Here is a 20,862-nt window from a genome sequence, read left to right as displayed (position 1 = left end):
TTGGATCATGTAGCATGCAGACCTAATGCTAACGGCAACATTAGACTGTTTCATAGCAGTTAGTTACAACTTCTTCCTTCAAACACTTTAATTTTAAAAAATTATAAATCAATACATTTCCAATGTAACAAAGAAAGAAAGATAAGTTAACAATCTCTATTCCCTTTTTATTCCCTCCTTGAGATAACCAATTTTTACAGCCTCGTGTGAATTATTCTATACTTTTATTCATGTCCTTGCAAATGTATATAAACATACACACATCCAGGCAGTTTGTGTTATCAAGTGAAGTAAGCCAGGCCAGGCCAACTGTAGATTCAACAATGCAGTAAGAAATGGAACCTAGACCTATGAATCTGTGGTGCAGGAAGATAGTTCTTGGTTGCTAATCAGTAGACCCTTCTGTGATAATGTGACCCTCTTACAGCCTAAGAATTTGAAAAGGCAGTGGGCTTGTGTTCCAGGATCTTGTGACCCGGCGGGCTCCTCATTTCCCACAGTGGACAAAACTACTAAATAGTCATAGCTTCATGAGGAACTAGGCAGGTGATAGGAGCTACACCCACTCGTGTGTATCCTAGATCTTTGCAAATCCTGTTTACTGATCAGGTAGTAAACCAAAGTGAAATTTAAACTGTGTCCAAGTTCTCCTTCTCACCATTCTTTGAACCCAGGTCGGTCATTTTGGTTTGTTCCTCATTTATTTTTACAAATTTTGGATTGTTACATTTACATTGCTCTGTCATTTCCTTTTTTTTTTTTTTCTTTTTTGCTTCAATACATAATAGTCATCAGTCCAGGTCAATGGTTAGAGAAATGTTATTTTTAATTATGCATAATATCCTATAATGTGGATATGTTATGATTTAGGCAGCTGTTCTCCAGTTGACTTTCATGATATTTCCAGGTTATTGTTAGTGCCAAAAAAACCCAACTACAACATACATTCTTGTATATATACTTATAGGTAAGACTCCCCAAAGTGGAATTGCTTTGTCAATTGTTATATGTATTTAAAATTTTGAGAGATACTGTCAATTTTGGGGCGTGGGGTGATAGGAGGAGGAAGATTGCAGCAATTTACACTCCCATTGCCAGGGGGTTTGAGTCTCCCTATCCTCACCAGCACTGGCTATAATTAATCGTTTTAATATGATCGATTGTATGGATAAAAGCAGTATCTCCATGATAGCTTCAATTTGCAACCCTCTGGTGACTACTGAGATTGTCTCTTCATATTTATTGGCCCTTTGGATTTTCTCTTCTGAGAATTGCTTATTCATATTCCTTGCCCAATTCTATTGGGCTTTTCATTTTTTTCTTATAAATTTGTATAACTAATTTGGATACTAGGAATATTAAGAGTTTGCCAGTCATTATGAGCTGCACTTGTCTCTTGATTTTATTTTTGACTTTTACTATAGATGATAGATGATAGATAAATGAATGGTTAAATTATTTGTCTTTACTAACTTCTCTCTTGCTTAGGAAAGGTTTTCCCAGCTAACAGTAATAAAATATTATTCTAAATCTTCTGGTAAATTTACTGTAATTTTTTTTTTTTTTTTTTTGGCTGTGTTGGGTCTTCGTTTGTGTGCGAGGGCTTTCTGTAGTTGCGGCGAGTGGGTGCCAGTCTTCATCGCGGTGCGCGGGCCTCTTACTATTGCGGCCTCTCTTGTTGCGGAGCACAGGCTCCAGACGCGCAGGCTCAGTAGTTGTGGCTCACGGGCCCAGTTGCTCCGCGGCATGTGGGATCTTCCCAGACTGGGGCTCGAACCCGTGTCCCCTGCATTGGCAGGTGGACTCTCAACCACTGCACCACCAGGGAAGCCCCTACTATAATTTTTAAAAACTTAAAAGCTTCTAATCTATCTAGAGATTTGTTTTTAAGTTATTAAATTTAAAAAAGTCATTAAAATATTTTAATAAAAGCTCTATTTTTAATGGATAGAGTAGGAATTTAGCTTTCTTGTTTTCAAGTTGGATGACCATTTATTCCAGAGTTATTAAACAAATTACCATTTACCCAAGTTGAAATTCCACTTATGCCATATATTACCTTCCTATTTATACAAGGATCTACTTTTGGACCCTCTGCGTTAATTTTCTATAAATAATTAGAAATTTAGTGGCTTAAAACAACTCCAGCTTACTGTATAGTGTATAATTCTGTAGGTCAGAAGTCCAGGTACAGTGAGATTAGGTTTTTTTGCTCAGGTTCTCAAAGGCTGAGATTAAGATGTCATCCAGACTGAGTTCTCCTCTGAAAACTCTGGGGAAGAATCCGCTTCCAACTTTATTCAAGTTTCTGGCAGAATTCAGGTTCCTTGTGGTTGTAGGGCCTAGGTCTCTTTTTTCTTGCTGGCTGTCAGTTGAGGATGCTGTCAACCCTTCCAGACCACCAGCAGCCGTTCTTTTGAGTTGTATTTCATTTGCTAAATTTTATTGAGCTTTTCCAACAATATTCATAAGTGGCAATTATAAAGAAGTTTATACTTACATGTTTTTAGTACAGATATTTATATGATGGTAATAAATGTTTATTACAATAAAATGTGTTTTTTCTACCACATAGTTGCCTTGCTATGAAATAGTATTGCAAGTTGGGTGTATGTAGCTTTTGGTTTGTATTAATCTCCTATCCAATCCCTCTCTCCTAGTGTTAACACGTATTAAGAATCTTGATCTTTAGGATCTGTGGTCATATTAATTAACTTCTAAATTCCAGATAAAATGTTAATGTCACTTAAAGCAAGGTGTCCAGAGTCAGGTGGCTTTGGACACTGCATTTCTGGGTAATATTAGGCTTCAAGTAGCCATGCTGAGCCTAGGAACATGCAGTCCTTTTCATGTAGTTAATCTTTAATGGTATTTTTCCATCACTAACCAGCAGCAAGTTTGTTGTAATCCAGATTTTCACATAGTAGTAGGTTGCTGTTAAACTAAAAACGAAGTTAAGAATGGAGACTAATAAAACCTGTGTAAACTATAGTTCTTTTTGTTTTTGTTTTTTTGAATGAAATACTCAGTCTTCTTTCTACCTTTAAGGACAGAAGCTCATTCAGGAGTAATATATCCAGGTCTAAAACATTCTTTCTTGTTCCAAGTGATAATTGACCTTTAAGCACTTCATTCTTGGTATATTTTTAAAATTTTGTGTTAATTCTCAAGGCAGGGTTCCAATCAGTGGCAGAGTATCAGGTCAAATAAAGCATGGAACCATCTAGTTTATTAGCAGAAAACCATGACAAGTTGGCTCTTCCTGGAGTGGGTTAAATCTTAGAATTACGAATGATGTTATTGAAAGATCCTAAAAATGCTTCACAATAAGTTGTTCATTGGAGCTTTTGTCCACAGGGTTGCTCTTTTTACCCCTGGGAACAGTTGAGAGAGTATTGCTCTGCTCAGCTAGTTGGTTGCCTGGCAGATTCTCCAGTTCAATGAAGAGCAAAGTTGCTAAAGCTGTGTGTGACCAGGTGGTTGAGTGTGAGTTACATATACTTGAAGAAATTAAACATAAATGAGTAACTGGATATAGTTGTTACTATCAATACCATGCATACCAATTCTCAATTAATACTTCTGAATAAATACTGTACTTGGGAGAACATTTCTCAGATTATCACCACAGTTGTTAATCTTTACTTAGCACTTACTGTGGTTCACACCCTGCTCTAAGGGCTTTACATATATTAACTCACTTAATCCTCACAACAATCCTTTGATCAAGGTTAGGTGGCAAGTGGAGGTGCCAGGAATTGATGTCGGTGTCTGGCTCCTGAGTCTATGCTCTTAATCACTAATATACGCTTATTGGTCTTACAAATCTAGAAGGAAAGAATGATTTCCTGAAAAAGTCTTTCAGGCCTGGAGGAGCAGATTCCTTCTGTTAATAAAGGTAGAATGATGCAGTCACAAGCTGAAATTGACTGCTTCTGTTGCCTCAAACTTTCATCTTTTCCTTTTGCGGAAAGAAAGCCAGGCTGAGCTGTGAAAGAGGAAACAGGGTGTTTTTGTTTCCATTTCCCATACTATTACTTTTCTGTAAAATTCAATGATCGATGGTCATTTGTTGATCATCCTCACTTTGGCCAAGCATTAGACTCTGTGGAGTCTGGACGGGACTTAGCTGTGTTCCCTGACTTTGAAGAATGAAGCTACCTGCAGCCCACTGTAGCAGGACCAGTGACTGAGCCGTGCTCAGGACTGTTATGGGAGCAGAGAAGGGAATGCCCCATTGTATCTCCTGTGTGGATCCTTCTCCATCTCCCCTACTCTAAGGTAAAGCTAAAACAGTCTAGAGGGTGAAGAGAGGCTGATGTGGTGAGTGGGAATACGACTGGATAAGCCTGCTAGAAAGAGAGGGCAGCATTTGCACAGTTGCAGGGTATAGGTTATACTTTGCAACCTCCTTGATAAGTCACCTGGGTACTTATTAAATTACACATTGGTGGGCCCCATTCTATAGCCTCTGAATCAGAATCTCCAGGGGAAGTGCCCAGGGGACTGATTAACAGGGCCCTCAGGGCACTCTTGTCAGTCAGGGGAGCTTGGAAAACACCGCCCAAGTGGAATACAGTTTGTTCACAAACAGAATGAATTTTAGAGCAAACGGTTGAGGATGAGATCAGGTGGTCTGAAGGTCAGTTTATGTCTAGCTGTCTTTTGTGATTGTTTGGATTTCTATTTGTATCCTACTGAATGCTGCTTACTTCTCAAGTATCAACAGATAAATAGAACATTTACTTAGACTTGGACAGCTTTAATTTGCAAGCAGTGTGTTGAAAGTTCGGACTTTAGCTCAATTTACAGGGTTTCCAACCTTGACTTATTTATGCTGAGAAACAGCCAAGGAGAAGAGTGGGGAAAAGAATGAACATTGTTCATCTGCAGTGTGCCCCATGACTCTTAACGGCATCTCATTCTATTCACTAGCAAGCTGAGGCTAGGAGGTCAGTTACATAGGCCACAGAGCTATTAAGTGATGCAACCGACATTCAAACCTGGGTCTATAGAGCAGGAGGAATTTGATTTGTCAAAAAGTGGTGATCAGAGTGCTCATTCACTCAATTAAAATAGGTGAACCAGAAAATGCAGGGTTAGGGTCAGGGGCTGTGATGAAAAAGCTTCAACATTTGTTACCATGTGAAAATATGTGCCCAATATTCTGTATTTTTTTCTTTTTAAGAGAAGCTAATTATCAGTATTTTATGTAAATTTCTCTCCATTTTAAAATGTTAGTCCTATATTCAGAAAATGTAAAACAATGTGTTTGGCAACACCATGATACAAAATACATCATTGGGTAGAATTTTGCTTAAGGGCTACTGGTATGTGACTTCTAGATTAAATAATCTCTAAAGTCTAAGCTTTATAATGTCATGATTCTTGCTGATTCTTGATGAGGTATGATTTACTGTGATTCGCTTTCCTTTCATATCTTAAAGAATTTTTTCTGAATATTTATGTGAAATATTAATAATGAAGCCTTCTCTAAGTATCAGTATACTTTTAACTTTGCCGGGGGAGATGGGGAAGGATGAAAAGGCTACTTCTGGCTTCTTGCTACTGGGAAAAGTGTTGCCCTCCCCTGAGTCTTCTAGTCTACCTGCTGTTTTTCAGTGCCTTTCTACTATCAGAGGAGCTAAAAATGGCTCTGTCCACTTCCATGTATGCTTTCAACCCATGTGGATCCACATGCAATCAGTGTCTCTCCCAAGTGTGTAGAGCAACATATTAGTGAACCTTGAAACCAATTCAGTGCAGCTTGACCAGTATTAAAATGAGAGAGACTGAGAAAGAGAATAGAGTAGGATAGAAGATGCATGCGTGGCAAGTAGGAAGGGCAAGAATTGTTCTGTAGGACTTTGTTTTAGCTGTATGTGTGTATGTGTGTGTCTGTGTTCCAGGTTGCATCATAGAATGTATTTCTTACTGGCCTGGTAGTTAACAAATTTTGTAAGCACTGAGCTAGAGTGACTAAATATTGATAGATCCTTGGTCATTCCTCCTCGATCTAAGATGGTAAAAATTCTAAGCTGGAAATTTGAAAGAATTTTTACCACATGTTAATTACCTCCACACTTGGTCCTTTTTGTTCAATCCCTTGAAAACATTAACAACTTCTCTATCTCGGGGGTCCCCAACACCCCCTCTCCACCCGCGGGCCAGAGGTGAGCAGTGAGTGGACGGGCCAGCGAAAGCTTCATCTACCGCTCCCCATGGCTCACATTACTGCCTGAACTATCCCCCCCGCCCCCCATCTGTGGAAAAACTGTCTTCCACGAAACTGGTCCCTGGTGCCAAAAAGGTTGGGGACCGCTGTTTTATCTTATATATATCAGTCCTTCGATCCAATAATTACTTTTCAGGCAAGAGTGGCAGTGCTGAAGGGAGGGAGGGACATTACAAAATGATAAGCCACATGGCCTTGGAGAGTAGGACAGAGACTCCATGACCGAGAGAGGATGCTGAAGAGAGGGCAGTGAGCCAGCCCCAATTCTATCTTTACTGAAATTCCTTGAGAATGAAAAGGGAGAAGGGGGAGGACAATATGTGAGTGAATAGAGCAACTAATGCAAGTCTAAGGGCACTGAAAAGGCACAGAGGACCTAGGGATACTTTGGCAATGAAATGTTTTCCATTCGTAGAATTGCCTCTTCAGAACTCAGTGAATGGGGAAAGGTGAAGTTCTTGACATACACTATGAATTACCTGAAGTTAACACCCCCTACGTGCTGTATTTGTTTAATTATTTCTAAGTTTTCGTTCTGAAGAAATTGTATTCCGAAATTTAAAAATCTAAGTAGAATCTAGATTGTTGTGTGAGATTGTGGACCCTAGAGGGATACACACTGCTCTGTCTTAATAAGAATTTAATTGCAAGTGAAAACTTCTCTTTTAAAGTTGCCAGAAATAATATAAAATTGGTACTAATTTCAACCTTCTGAAAATTATGAGGTTTGTCATAATGGTCACCTGATGGGATGAAATGCATGAAAAGCCCTTAGTGCTTGTGTTAAGTATTTTACATTATCTATTGATTCATTGATAAAGCACTATCTTACATCCTTATTCTGGGGAGATGTTATGAACTACTTTAATAACTCCAAGCTCTCATTACTAGTTATAGGTTAAGAAGCTATTTTTATATGCAGTTGACCCTTGAACAATGCAGGTTTGAATTTCAGGGATCCACTTATACTCGGATATTTTTCAGTAGTAAATATTACAATACTACCAAATCCTAGTTGGTTGCATCTGCGGATGCCTAGGAACTGTGGAAATGGATGGCCAAGTACAAGTTATGGGTAGATTTTCTACTTTGAGGAAGGCGGGCACTCCTAACCCCTACATTGTTCGATGGTCAACTGCACTGAAGTGAAAACTAGGCTTTTCAAATTACTTCAGAGACAGATTTTTAAAACATTATATTGAAAAGATAGGATTATTTTGACCAGTTTACATTGATTTAGCTCTCTATGGACAGATAAGTGAGAGAGCAAACTCCAAAGGGCAGCAAACTGATGGGGTAGAAACTGTTTCCATTACTAGTATAAAACTGATAAAACCAACTTTATGGGTATTTTCTCTCACTAACAGTAGACGCTATGTATTGTCCAGTATCCAATTGGATATTGTCCAATATCCAGGCACAAATACACACATTTGGAGGCCAGTGTATTCTTCCCATTAAAAGTGACTTTCTGCCTGTTATTTGTTTGCTTTAGATCATATAAATTTTAAAGATCTGATGAGTTCTTGTGAGATTATTTGTGATTCAACTTATTTTCTGTAAATACAGTGATAAAGTGATGCTACATAACTGTAATCCCTGGGATTGCTTAAAGACCAATATAGAGTAAACAAGTGTATTAGCTAGAATGGATTATTAAAAATAGTGATTCACTAGAATTACTAGAATAGGACCAGATCTTTCAGTGCTGCTAGGTAATGATTTATGATTTCAGATCCATGAACGCTGGATACAGTTTTAACGTCCTTAGGGGGAAACTATTAATTTCTGATTAGTATAACACTTTAGAGAAAATAGTCAATAGACATGTTATAAACTTAAAATGAAGCTTAGGAAGGAAGCAAGCTTAAATAATTTGCCCAGACTATTTCAGTGCCTTGAACACTATTTTGCACTTGGGATTGCATTTATATATTTACATACCTATTGCCTCACCTAGACCCTGAGATCCTAGCGATGAGGATCCAGGTCTTAATCATCTCTGTGTCCCTAGCCAGTGTTGTTTCTAGCACATGACCTAGTTTTTCTGCAAATGCAGTCATGGACCACCTGAATCAGATTCATCTGGGGAGTTTTGTTACCAATTCATATTATCAGGACACACCCACAGATTTACTAAAAATCTCCAGAGGTGCACTCCAACCTAAAACGATCAAGTAAATGCAATGACATTGATAAAGCAAGAATAGAAAGCAAGGCCTCCAGACCTTTCCCTCCGCACACTTGCTGACATGCTCGTAGCCTGCTGGATGAACTTTGGGTATCTACTAAGTGCCAGCTGCTCTGGATACAAAGTTAAATGAAGCACATTAACAGTTAAAAGCAGACTGTTGAGTTGGAAAGATTTGATTTGAGTCAGCCTTACCTACTTACTAATCACAGGAATTTCAGCATATCACTAAACTTCTCTAAGCCTGTTTCCTCTTTCGTAAAATGGAAATAATGACTGTATCATAAGATTGTTGTAAATACTAGATACGATAAGGCATGTAAAACGCTTTGCAAAGTGCTTGGACTAGAGTGTGCTCTTAATAAATGTTAGCTTTTTTTTTTCCTTTTTTAAATTAATGGACATACGTTCTAGTCAGGGCTGAATTTCTTGGAAAATAAGAAACACTTGAAAATGAGGAAAATAAGGAAGAGATTAGATAGGAGTTAGGTTTTGTTTTCTATCACACCACCCCCAAAACATGGTGGCATAACTTCTACTGACTCAGTTTGGTGGGTTGGCAGTTGGGGTTGTGCTCAGTTGGGACAGCTTATCTCGGTGCTAGATTGTGTCCTCTGGGCACACTCACGTGTTGGCAGTCAGCTGGCAGTCAGTGGCCTCATCCATATGTTGACAGGAGCAATAGTTGCTAAGTGGGTCAGGAGTACTCCTCATCCAGGAGACCAGCCTAGGCTCAGGCATGTGGTAGTGGGAAAAATGGAGTCAGGTAAGTCCCGTGAGCAAGCACTTTTCAAGCCTCTGCTTGTATCAGGTTTGCTAGTGTTTCATTAGCCAAAGCAAGGCACATGGGCAAGCGTAGCTGCAATGGGTAGAGAAAGACTTCACCACTTGTTGGGTAAAAGGATGGGCATACAGGGATGGAAAGCATTTGTGGCCATTTTTTTTTAGTGAAATAGGGAGTATTTTCTTTTTTCTTTTTTTAAATTTTATTTATTTATTTTATTTATGGCTGTGTTGGGTCTTCGTTTCTGTGCGAGGGCTTTCTCTAGTTGTGGCAAGCGGGGGCCACTCTTCATCACGGTGCGCGGGCCTCTCACCATCGCGGCCTCTCTTGTTGCGGAGCACAGGCTCCAGACGCGCAGGCTCAGTAATTGTGGCTCACGGGCCCAGTCGCTCCGTGGCATGTGGGATCTTCCCAGACCAGGGCTCGAACCCGTGTCCCCTGCATTGGCAGGCAGACTCTCAACCACTGCGCCACCAGGGAAGCCCCCATTTTTGTTATCTGCACAGAATGGGTTTTACTGACTGCTGATTGTATATCAGGCTTTATGCTAGGTGATTTACATGTTATTCCCTTAATCCTCATAACAATTTCCTGACGTGTGTGACAGTCCCGTTTCACGGATGAGAAAACTGATGATTAGATAAGTTAAGAGACTTGTACGTAGTAAGCCCAAATTATTTGCCTCAAGTTGTGGAGTAGCCTTTTAGGGGCTGTCTCTTGTTGCTTAGGTGATCAGGTGATCAGCCCATGAGGCAGAAGGTGTATGCTCTATTTCGTAAAGATCTGGTTAAAACGGAGTTCCAGTGACTCGTTTTACTCTCACATTGATACCTTGAACCATTGAGTCATTTGTTTATTTAGTATAGAAAAAAAATTTAATTTTACTATTATTACTATTCTTTAAGACTTTCCAGAAGCTTATGAGAAGTATTTTAGTGGGTTTTTCTTTGTTTTGCCAGATTACCTACACAACCTGGATCTCACCGCATTTGGACATGACTGAGCCTCTTCGATGGGCCGGATATCACTGGCAGCGGCTGACTGGCGGTGCAAACAGGGACGATCATGAGAGGCCATACAGCTATTCCTCTTTGCTTGCCTGCAGGGGCAAGTCCTCCCAGACCCCCACACTGGCAGGAAAGCACCGGGTTGTTGTTCCCCACCTCCAGGACGAGTATGAAAAGTTTTCTGGAACCTACGTGAATAACAGAATACGGACAACAAAGTACACGCTTTTGAATTTTGTGCCAAGAAATTTATTTGAACAATTTCACAGGTACTTTTATTTTTGGGGAAAAAAAAAATCTTAGAATGTTCTTTGTCATTCTAATTGATATATAAGGTTTTTCATTTTCATAACGTTGTTACCTAAGCCTAAGGCTTGTGACATTATCTTTGACAATGCTGGTAGAGTCTGTTGTGGAACGATGACCTCTTACATTCACATAATACTTTATAATTTATAAGATGCTTTCTCATGACAAGAGACGATATTGTTACCTTCATATTACAGATTAGGAAACTAAGTTTGGCACAGTGGTTTAGCGAGTGTGATGCCAAAAGCAGATGAGGGACTATAGCCTTGAGTCTTCTCACTCTTGCTTTGGTGTTCTTTCCATTAAACCATGGTGTATTTTAATTCTGGCTTTTTCTTCTTGATAATAGGAGAAAATAGAGCTCTGAGGCAAATTCAGTGTAAGCTGTAAGGTTAGGTGAAACAAAGACATAATTCAGAGTAATATGTATTTATGGAAGCCCTCCGATCAGGTTAGGTATTGAAGGGAATGCAAGGCTAAATGGTGCTTCTTTCCTTACAGAGTTTTATATTTAGCAAGGGAAACAAGATGTTTATACAATGAAAAGGCATAGTGGATGTGATGAGTGTTATAAGGTGCTACCAGCTAGGATGGAGACCTCAAAAAGAGAAATAATACTACTAGCCAGAGCAATAGAAGGGGAGTGGCATGTGAACTTAATTATGAAGGTTAAGATGTTCAAGGCAGAGGTGTCTGCAAATCACATTTCAGATGGAGGAAGGAATATGAGTAAAAGCAGAATGGCAGTAGCATAGAAGATTTGCTGGAGGCCTGGGAAGTAGTCCTCTGTGACTAATGCAATTAGAGGCAAGTTGAAGGCAGGAGAAAACATTTAGGAAAATGCTGCATATATCCCGGAGAGTTGTAACGGAGACCTGAACTTAGAACAATGTGGGGTTAAAAAGGAGGATAATCCATTACAGATACTATGGATTAGATGTAGGGAATTAAGTGAAAGGAGTCAAAAGATGATGTGAACAAGTTGAGATGTGATGACCAGGAGGATTAACAGAAAAAGGAATGACAGGAGTAAAAAGAAGCTTGGCTAGAAGATTATTTTGTTTTTGTAAATGATGAGTTTGAGATGCTAATATCAGTATAGAGATTCTCAGCATTTATTATTCATTCCACATACATTCATTCTCATTTTTCATTTTATATACATTCATGGAACAGTGGATATGGTTAAAGTACGGATGTGAATTTATTGAATTAATGGCTTTAACTGCTGTGGGTATTTCTGTCTATGGGAGCTTGCAATCTAGTGCCCTTGATGGAATTAGAACCTGGAACTTGAACAGAGTTCAGGGCCTAGCCCTATAGATTTGGATGTAGTTCACATGGAAATCATTGAAGCCACAGAAATAGCGAAAAGGGCTAAGAAAAAAATTTCAGCATAAAAGGAATTAGAGGTGAGGAAGGAGGGCTACGTGTAGATTATTTTGAGAAGTTTGGTTATGGGAAAAGTATGTGATAAAAATTCAAGGAACCATGCAAGATTGAGATTTTGTTTGTTTCTTTTAAGGCAAGAGGCTGCCTGAATTTGCCTTAGGGTCCAGTGGGGAAATATTTGAATATATAAAATAGAGGAATAGAGGAAGTTCCTTAAAAAATTGGTTCTGAGTAGCATAAAAGCAGAAATGGAAACATTGATCTTAGGGAAAAGCAAACCCTCTGGCTTTTCTAATTATTGGGCTGGCCAAAAAAGTTTGTTGGGGTTTTTCCGTAAGATTTTATGGAACTTTTTGGCCGACCCAGTATTTTGAGCCTTGTTTGAATCTTATGTTTGGACAATCAAATTAACTTCTGAAAGTTAGAGAGTTGGTTTTTGTTATTTTGTTTTTTGGTTTTACAACACATTAACTCTGAATTTCCTCTTAAGTTTTTTGAACTTTTGAAAAGAAAATAGTACTTCCTACTGTGCTTTATATTTATATTATGTGTTATCCAACTCACAACTGTCACATTGCAATATTACTATAATATATGTAATAAATAATATCTCACATTTATTAAAGTATGCTCAAGCCAGATGTCTGGGGGGGTAATAAATTGTTCATTCAGATTTGTTAGATTTTGCTAGTTCTCTCTGTTTTGTAGCATCCAAAATCAGCTGATAGAAACTTGTAGGGAAACACCGTTAGGTCTTTTGCCTCTTTTGCTGCAGGCTTTTACATGATTTGTTAATACCTCCTTGTGTGTGTTTGGGTTGCAGAGTCGCCAATTTATATTTCCTGTTTCTAGTTGTCCTGAACTGGGTGCCTTTGGTAGAAGCCTTCCAAAAGGAAATTACGATGCTGCCTCTGGTGGCTGTCCTTACAATTATTGCAATTAAAGATGGCTTGGAAGATTACCGAAAATACAAACTTGACAAGCAGATCAACAACTTAGTAACTAAAGTTTACAGTAGGTAAGTGTAACAGGAGTTGTGCTGGGGAATGCACAGGCATCATTTAGAAACACGCAGAATGTTACTTTTTCCCCCTTCGGTGTAACTAGGACACTTTGGGAGGGGGGGTGGTGTTTTCAACTAATATTTATTCAAGTCCTACAGGGAATTAAATTCAGGCATCATAGGAAAACAATAATGTGTAAGCCATTGTCACCCCAGGAGCTGATAAAGCAAGAACTTCTATAATTTAGGAATAAGTGGAACTGAAAGAATTAAACTTCAAACTGTAAGAAGGAAAGCAAGCAGATAGTTTTTAATCCTAGATGTTACAATTTGGGATTAAGAAAGGATGGGATATGAAAAATATGAATGAATATGGAAAAACAACATGGGATATGAAAAGAGAGAAGATGAGCTTCCTGTGGAGGAAAGGAATTGTGAGAAATGGAGAAGTGTGTTCTTTTTTGTGCACAAAGCCAGCAGCCTATAAAACCCTTCCTGCTGCGGCAACCACAGAGGGCGTTCGTAATAGGTCTTTTCAGAAGCACATGTGCTCTGTTGGAGACTTGTATTTCCAGTATTTATGAAATAGAAAGCCAAGAGTAAAGTCCATTAAGGTGAGTTGTGAACTCTGCTGTTTATTAATGACTACATTTACGAATGCTACAATGCTAGTGTCCGGAGACGATTATTTATCACGCTGGGATGTATTCCTTCAAGTCATGTGCATGTGTGGTAGGGGTAAACCCATGGGGGATGGTTTACAAAATTGGGATTCTGCTACATATATTTTATTCTAATTCTTTTAGCCTAAGATTACACCATAAACATTTCCCATGTCTTTAACCTTCAAGAAAGTACTTTTAATAGCTGCATTGTCTATAATATGACTCTAAGGTAATTTAACATTTCCCATATTTATATAATTTTGAGAATGTATGTTTCAGTGAGTATTCTTATACAAAAGTGTTGAAGATCTATGATTATTTCAGCATTATAATTAGTAATGCAATTACTAGATCAAAGAGGAGGAATATATTTTAAAATTTATTTTACTGAAGTATAGTTGATTTACAATGTTGTTAATTTCTGCTGTACAGCAAAGTGATTCAGTTATATGTATATACATTCTTTTTTATATTGTTTTCCATGATGATTTATTACAGGATACTGATTATAGTTCCATGTGCTATACAGTAGGACCTTATTGTCTATCCATTCTATATATAATAGTTTGCATCTGCTTATCTCAAACTCCCAGTCCATCCTCCCCCACTGCCCTCCCCCTTGGCAACCACAAGTTTGTTCTCTATGTCTGTGAGTCTGTTTGTTTCATAGATAAGTTCATTTGTGTCATATTTTAGGTTCCACATATAAGTGATATCATATAGTATTTGTCTCTTTCTGACTTACTTCACTTAGTATGATTTCTAGTTGCATCCATGTTGCTGTAAATGGCATTATTTCATTCTTTTTTTATGACTGAATAGTATTCCAGTGTGTGTGGTGTGTGTGTGTGTGTGTGTGTGTGTGTGTGTGTGTGTGTACGTGTATGTGTATACTTTACCTTCTTTATCCATTCATCTGTCGATGGACACTTAAGGTTGCTTCCATGTCTTGACTATTGTAAATAGTGCTGCTATGAATATCAGGATGCATGTATCTTTTCAAATTATGTTTTTTTTCTGGATATACACCCAGGAGTAGGATTGCTGGATCATATGGTAGCTCTATCTTTAGTTTTTTAAGGAACCTCCATACTGTTTTCCACAGTGGCTGCACCAATTTACATTCACACCCACAGTGTAGGAGGGTTCCCTTTTCAAGAAGGAATATATTTAAGTCGTTATTTGGGTGGCTTTTATGAAAATAAATTACAAAGTTTATAATGTTAATTCTCTGGAGTTCCCTTTCATGAGAAATGTATCTACTTCTTAAAAAGTCATCATTAGGAATAGATCTGTGAAATTCTGAATATGTTAATTGCTTTACAAGTAAGGGTTTGGTGTTACTTGTTTTCATTTCAGAGTCTGGAACACTTATGGAATATTCTGAGGATAGTGAGTGAGTGTGTTAACTTGGCCTGAAGGGAGTAACAAAGGAAAGGGGCAGTAATCAGAAATAAAAAGTTAGAGACGGAGTTTGAAGCCTACTGTTGGAGGCGCTCCATGACCAGGATACTGCTTAGACATTGAGTAAAAGAGTTCTCCAGAGAAACAGAATCAATAGGAATAAGATTTATTACAAGGAATTGGCTCATGGGATTGTGGAGGCTAAGAGTCCCACTATCTTCCATCTGCAAGCTGGAGTCCCAGGAAGGCCAGCAGTGTAGTTTGAAGGCCAGAGAGCGATGGTGTAGATTCCAGTCCAAGAATGAAGGCCTAAGAATCAGGAGTGTCAAGGGTGGATCAGTGTCCCAGCTCAGTCAGTCAGGCAGAGAGTGAATTCAACCTTCCTTCACCTTTTTGTTCTATTCAGGCCCTCAACGGATTGGGTGGTGCCCACCCACACTGGGGAGGGCCATCTGCTTTACTCAGTTCACCAATTCAAACGCTAATCTCTTCCAGAAACACTCACAGACACACCTAGAAATAACGTTGAACCAAATACCTGGGCATCCTGTGGCCCAGTGAAATTGACTCATAAAATTAACCGTCACAGATATTTTCCTTTAGTGGTAGAGAATGCATCTTTTGAGTTAAGAAGTAACATGGTAAAGGTTGTGCTTTAGGAGGATTGGTCCTCTCAGGTCATGGGAATAGCTTCTGTATAGATCTGCCTCTACTAATCAATCCAGGGTACTACTGGGAGTAGATGCTAAGTACAGGAGGGGATTCATAGAAGAGATACTATGAAGAAGAACCCAGTGGAATATGGTGAACTTTTGTGATTTTTTTTTTTCTGCTTTGGAGGATAAAAGTACCACTGATAGAAACAGGGATCATTAAATTCATCTCAGGTGAGTGAACTGTAAATGATAGTAAGACAGGCATCTAAGTGGAAATGCCCAGTGGGCAAATAGGGCACACATATTACAGAAGTTCTCAAAGGAAGGAAAAGCTACAGAGAGAAATTTCAAAGTCGTCAGTCCCTTTACGAGTTAGGAGTTTGACGTAAATCCTCAAGGGAGAAAATGTGAAGAGCTAAAAGACTGAGTTTTGAGCCCAAAGGTAGGCACCTGTTTCAGCCTTTGGAAAGACTTCAGAGGCTCCATTGGACATATGCTGTCACTATTCTGAGATCTCAGAGCATTTGGCATATTTCTTGGGTTGATTTCAGTGCTCTGATACAGACTCAACTTTCATAAGACACTAATTCTAAATTTGTCAGACTAGAGATTCTGTTCTATTCTAGTTTCCAAGTCAGAATAAATGATACCTAAGTTTAAAAGTTTAGTTTTATAATAAACAAGTATATTCTGAACAAATTTAAGTTCACTTGACTGACCAAGAGTTCAACCAGATGACATAATTTTTTTGTTGTTGTTTTGGGAGAACAATAACTCAAATCCTTGTCCTGATAGTGGAAATTTGTCTTCAGTGTTACATGAGCCAATGATTAGGGAAGACTTCTCTGAATAAGTGATATTTAAGCCAAAACCTGTAGGATTCTGAATTTTGTTCATTATTAGAATTCTTCCGTGGCTTTCCCAAAACTGATTTTAAAGACCTATTATAGAAAACAAAATAACTTTTTTCTCTTTTGTAAGATGATGTGAACTGTACTTAAATAAGGAAAAATTAGTTCTCTTTTTTTTTCTTATACTCATGTCTAATCTAAAGGGAACCAGAAAAATTGATGTATAGAAAAAATGAAAAAATAGTTCATGGTTTTTATTTTAAAGTCATAGAGCACTTTACTGAAACAGTGCTGTGAATCATTTGATGACATTTAAATGCTTATTATGTGCCAGGGATAGAGAGGTGAAATGTTCATATAGTCTCTGCCTTCAAAAATTAGCTGTAGGAAATAGGATTTTACAGTGATTATATGATGAACAAAATCCATATTTTGACCAATTTTAAGATTGCTCAGCTAATGCTAAATTTAGCAAATGGAAAGAATACTTATATGTATTTTTAAATACAAAGTCTTATACATAAATAATTGCTGATTTTTAGTGCTAGTTTAGAGTTGTTACGGTGTGTTTGTTTGCTTTTTTAGCTTATTCTAAAAAGTTCTAATCGTGATTCCTTCACTTAGTAGCTGTGTAGCCTTGGGCAAATTATGTAAACTAGCTAAACTCCAGTTCCCTTCATTATGAATAAAATAGTATAAAACAGTAAGCATAGTACCTAACCCTTTCAAGTACTAAGTAAAGGTTAGCCATTATGATTATTATAAGTTAATAATGACTATAAGCTAGAGTTTGTCACATGATCAAGTCATTTAATTAATATTTGAGAACTTGTTAAAACATTGTATGATTTTATGAATACTAAAATTTCCTAATGGAAACCTGGTATAATTTTTTTCTCAGGGGTCCCTTTAGACATAGTTTGGATCTGTTTTAGATGATTTGCATATAAACTTAAAGATGAGATGCAATATTCTTTTCAATTGTTTAAGGTCTAGTCCAATTATCACTTTATGATTGCATTTCATAATAGAATCGGGTAGCTCTTTATGTCTTTTTATTCTATGTAATTTGCTTTTGTTTGGTGTAGAAGAAATAATGCTTACATTCTGACACCTCCTCCCTGTTCTTGGAACAAATTATAAGGATATAAAGAAATAAACGTGGGCTCTGAGACCATGTCTTGTTGATTTAAGTTAATGTACTAACTTAAATTCCTATTAAATATAAAGAAATTACTTTAGAGGACAAATTATTTCTCAGTAAAATTAAGTTGAAAGTATGCGGCTATTAAATCTTGCAAGCTTCTGGAAGAAGCATATTAACATTTCTATGCAGATAATTTGGTTCTTATTTGTAATAATATGTGGTCTTTCACAAGGTGCTTAATTTTCTTTGGGAAAGTATCATAGAGAAATAACAAATGCTAAAATAGAAATTAAACATTTAAACCTTATTACACTCCAATTACATTAGAATGAACTATTATCCAAAACCTGACTTAAGATTGCCTTTAAAATGGCAGCCATTTGTAACGTTTTAAGGTTTGCTTCAAGGATAATAGAAGTGTGCTGAAAATAAAACTATTAATCATCCAGCAAATTTAAGTGCCTACTGTGTTGTAGGCACTGAGAGATTTAGAGGTTTAAACAAAAAACAGATAAAATGCCTGCCCTCCAGGAACTTATACTGTTTTCTGATCTTTAAAAATCACCATATTGTTGGTGTTAGGAGTTTAAAAATACTAGCTAATGTTAATATTTTAGAATTATCTCATAAATTCATAGAATTTCATGATTCTTGAAATGAGACTAAATATCAGTGGCCTTCTAAGATATTAACCTTATTGATGTGTGACATTTTCCAAAGCAGTGGTTCTTGAAATTCACTTTCTAATACACAATTAAACCATGTTTTGTTTGGTGGTCATTGGTAAATTACTATAGCTGGGAGTAAAGTCTAGTATTTGAGAGATGGATGCTGGAGCTACCTGCCTTGTTTCAAATCCCAGGAATACTAGGAACTGTGTGACCTGGAGCTAGTGACTTAACCTGTCAAAGTCAGTTTTTCTCATTTCTAAGAGGTGGGGGAGTGGGGCATAGTGCATTCATCGTACCACCCACATAACACTGATATAAAAATTAAATGAATTGATGAATATAAAGCATCCAGTAAATCTTAGCTGCTCTTGTGTCCAATGATTATTCAGTATTTGCTTTTTATAAACTGTTTTTAGTGTTTTATTGGAAAAATACTAAAGAACATCAAAAAGAAAAACTCATTCATAATCCCACTCTTTCTTTCAATTTGTTAAAGTAGGAAGTAGAAGTCCATGTTTTCTGTCTTTCCACCTCTCTCCTTCCAACCTCCACCCCAGTGGAATCACTGTTAATAGTCCAGTGTATTCTTCCCAACTTTCCCCAGTGATTGTGTATTGACATAAAAGCTGTGTGACATTGAATTCTTAAAGAAGCAAAATGGGTCTAGAAGTTTGCCTGAAGAATGGATTATAAGTGCTATATCCTGACCAGTGAGAGTAATTACAGAAGCACAAATAACCAAGTAGATACAAGAAATTCTAGTTGTACATTTAGGCTGTGGGAGAAGGAGAAAGTTCTTTTACTACTTTTAATTCTATATCCGAGAAGGAAATATAACCTCATGTTGAGTCTACCACAATTAAAAATTCTCAAAGCTAGTTAAAATTGGCAATGAGCATTGTCACTTAGCTTGTAGTTTCAAACATCATGCTCTCCCATGCCCTATGGCATTGTGCCTCCACTCTCACTCTGACTAAAACACTGTCCCACCTTTCTTCACCTGACTCACTCTAGATCATCCTGCAAGGCTCACCTCCTCCAGAGCTAAATGTCCCAACTGTTTGCTCCCATAATAACCTGTGCATACTTCTCTTATAAAATTGCTGTTTGTGTCTCTTTTTCAAATTTTGACCATAACTTCTGTAGGGAGATCACCATATCTTAGTCACTTTTGTATTCTTAGCACCTGATATGGTAACTCACATAAATTAAGATCAGTATGTGTTTAATTGACCTGAACTAGCTACCTATTGGGAAAATTAGCTACTTTAAAAAAAATCCTAGCATGGACTCCAAATGGGGAAAAGTGAAGTTAATTTAATTGTAAAATTGACCTCATTTGAATTTTGTTCCAGTGTAGCGTAAATAAACTTGTCCCTTAGAGGAATTCTATTTCTTATGTTTGAAAGAAAAATAAAATCCTTAACCCTAATATCAAATCTGTCTTCCCTCCCTACTTTCACAAATTCTCAGCAAATTTTCTTCTAGACTTCTTCGTAGGAAAAGTAGAGGTCATTAAGCATGAATTAGGTACTTCAGTTCTTTCTTACATCATCTACATCTTCACCTACTTTCTTCTGACTTTACATGAAAAGGTGACTCCCTGCCTTGTAATAGTAATTCTTTCATTTGCATTCTTAATTCCATTCCTTGTTACTTCTCCATAGCCTCAAACAGCACCCCCCAACTCTGTCCTCTCTTCTACCTTGCCTTCTCCATGGGCTTCTTCCTTGCATGCTACGTGCATGCCCAGTTCTTTCATCCTTACTGTCCTTTGCCTTACCTTCCCTTGCAGTGGCTGCTTTCACCCTTTATTCATTTCAGGGCTAAACTTCATGAAATATTCTACTTCTTCAACTTCCAATTATGCCTTAATTCACTGGAGGTCTCACTTTCTTCTTCACTCTCCGCATCAACAGTTTCATGCTATCAACTTGATAGCAGGCATTCTAATAACCACATATCACAGGTATGACCCCTTTGTGGCTTTTGTTACTATGATGGCTCCCTTTTTGAAATTTCCTTGTTTTTTGATTTCTCCGACATTTCCTCTTGGGTCGTTACCTTGTGTCAGCTGCCCTATATGTACCTAGGACTTGCAAGTTTATATTTCTACTCATGAACTTCTGGTCAAAACCATCAAAATGCTGGACCTCTTCAATTTTATATCTCACTTCAAATAAAAACTTTCCAAACCAAATTTATCATCTTCACCATGATGCAATCAGTTGATTCTAAAATCTGGGACATGGTGAAAGGCACCACTCACCATACAAGTTAGAAACCATAGTGTCACCCTTGATAACTTTGCATGTAATAAGTCAGAATACTTGTCTCTAGTACCCAAATATGTCTTGATTTAATCTCCTTTCATCCATCCTTTTTGCTGCCTTAATTCTAACCATCTTTATCTCTCCCCTGAATTATTTCAATAACTTTCCATTGGTTTCTTGCCATTCCTATTTCTAACCAGCCTGCCACCCAACAATTCATCCGTTACTCTGTAGCAGGAGTTAGCAGGTAGAAATAGAATCATATCCTTCTGTG

The 20,862-nt window shown here is 37.6% G+C and overlaps 1 protein-coding gene across 3 annotated transcripts in view; it reads left to right on the top strand.

The window, feature by feature from the left end:
- ATP10D (ATPase phospholipid transporting 10D (putative)) overlaps positions 1 to 20,862 on the top strand; it is a 135,098-nt gene that overhangs the window by 43,588 nt on the left and 70,648 nt on the right. For 2 of the 3 annotated variants that reach the window (XM_059923059.1, XM_059923061.1), the window contains exons 2-3: positions 10,170 to 10,486; positions 12,742 to 12,936. In XM_059923059.1, the coding sequence (XP_059779042.1) occupies positions 10,206 to 10,486; positions 12,742 to 12,936 (476 nt within the window). In that variant the 5' untranslated portion in view covers positions 10,170 to 10,205. Of the gene's footprint in view, positions 1 to 10,169; positions 10,487 to 12,741; positions 12,937 to 20,862 lie in introns of those variants that run through there. The other variant, XM_059923060.1, reaches the window with a different exon arrangement.

Source organism: Balaenoptera ricei, chromosome 5, assembly GCF_028023285.1.
Source record: "Balaenoptera ricei isolate mBalRic1 chromosome 5, mBalRic1.hap2, whole genome shotgun sequence".
NCBI classification, from domain to species: Eukaryota; Metazoa; Chordata; class Mammalia; order Artiodactyla; family Balaenopteridae; genus Balaenoptera; species Balaenoptera ricei.
Note: the sequence above shows the minus strand (reverse complement) of the source record. Positions and strands in the feature narration are given on the sequence as shown.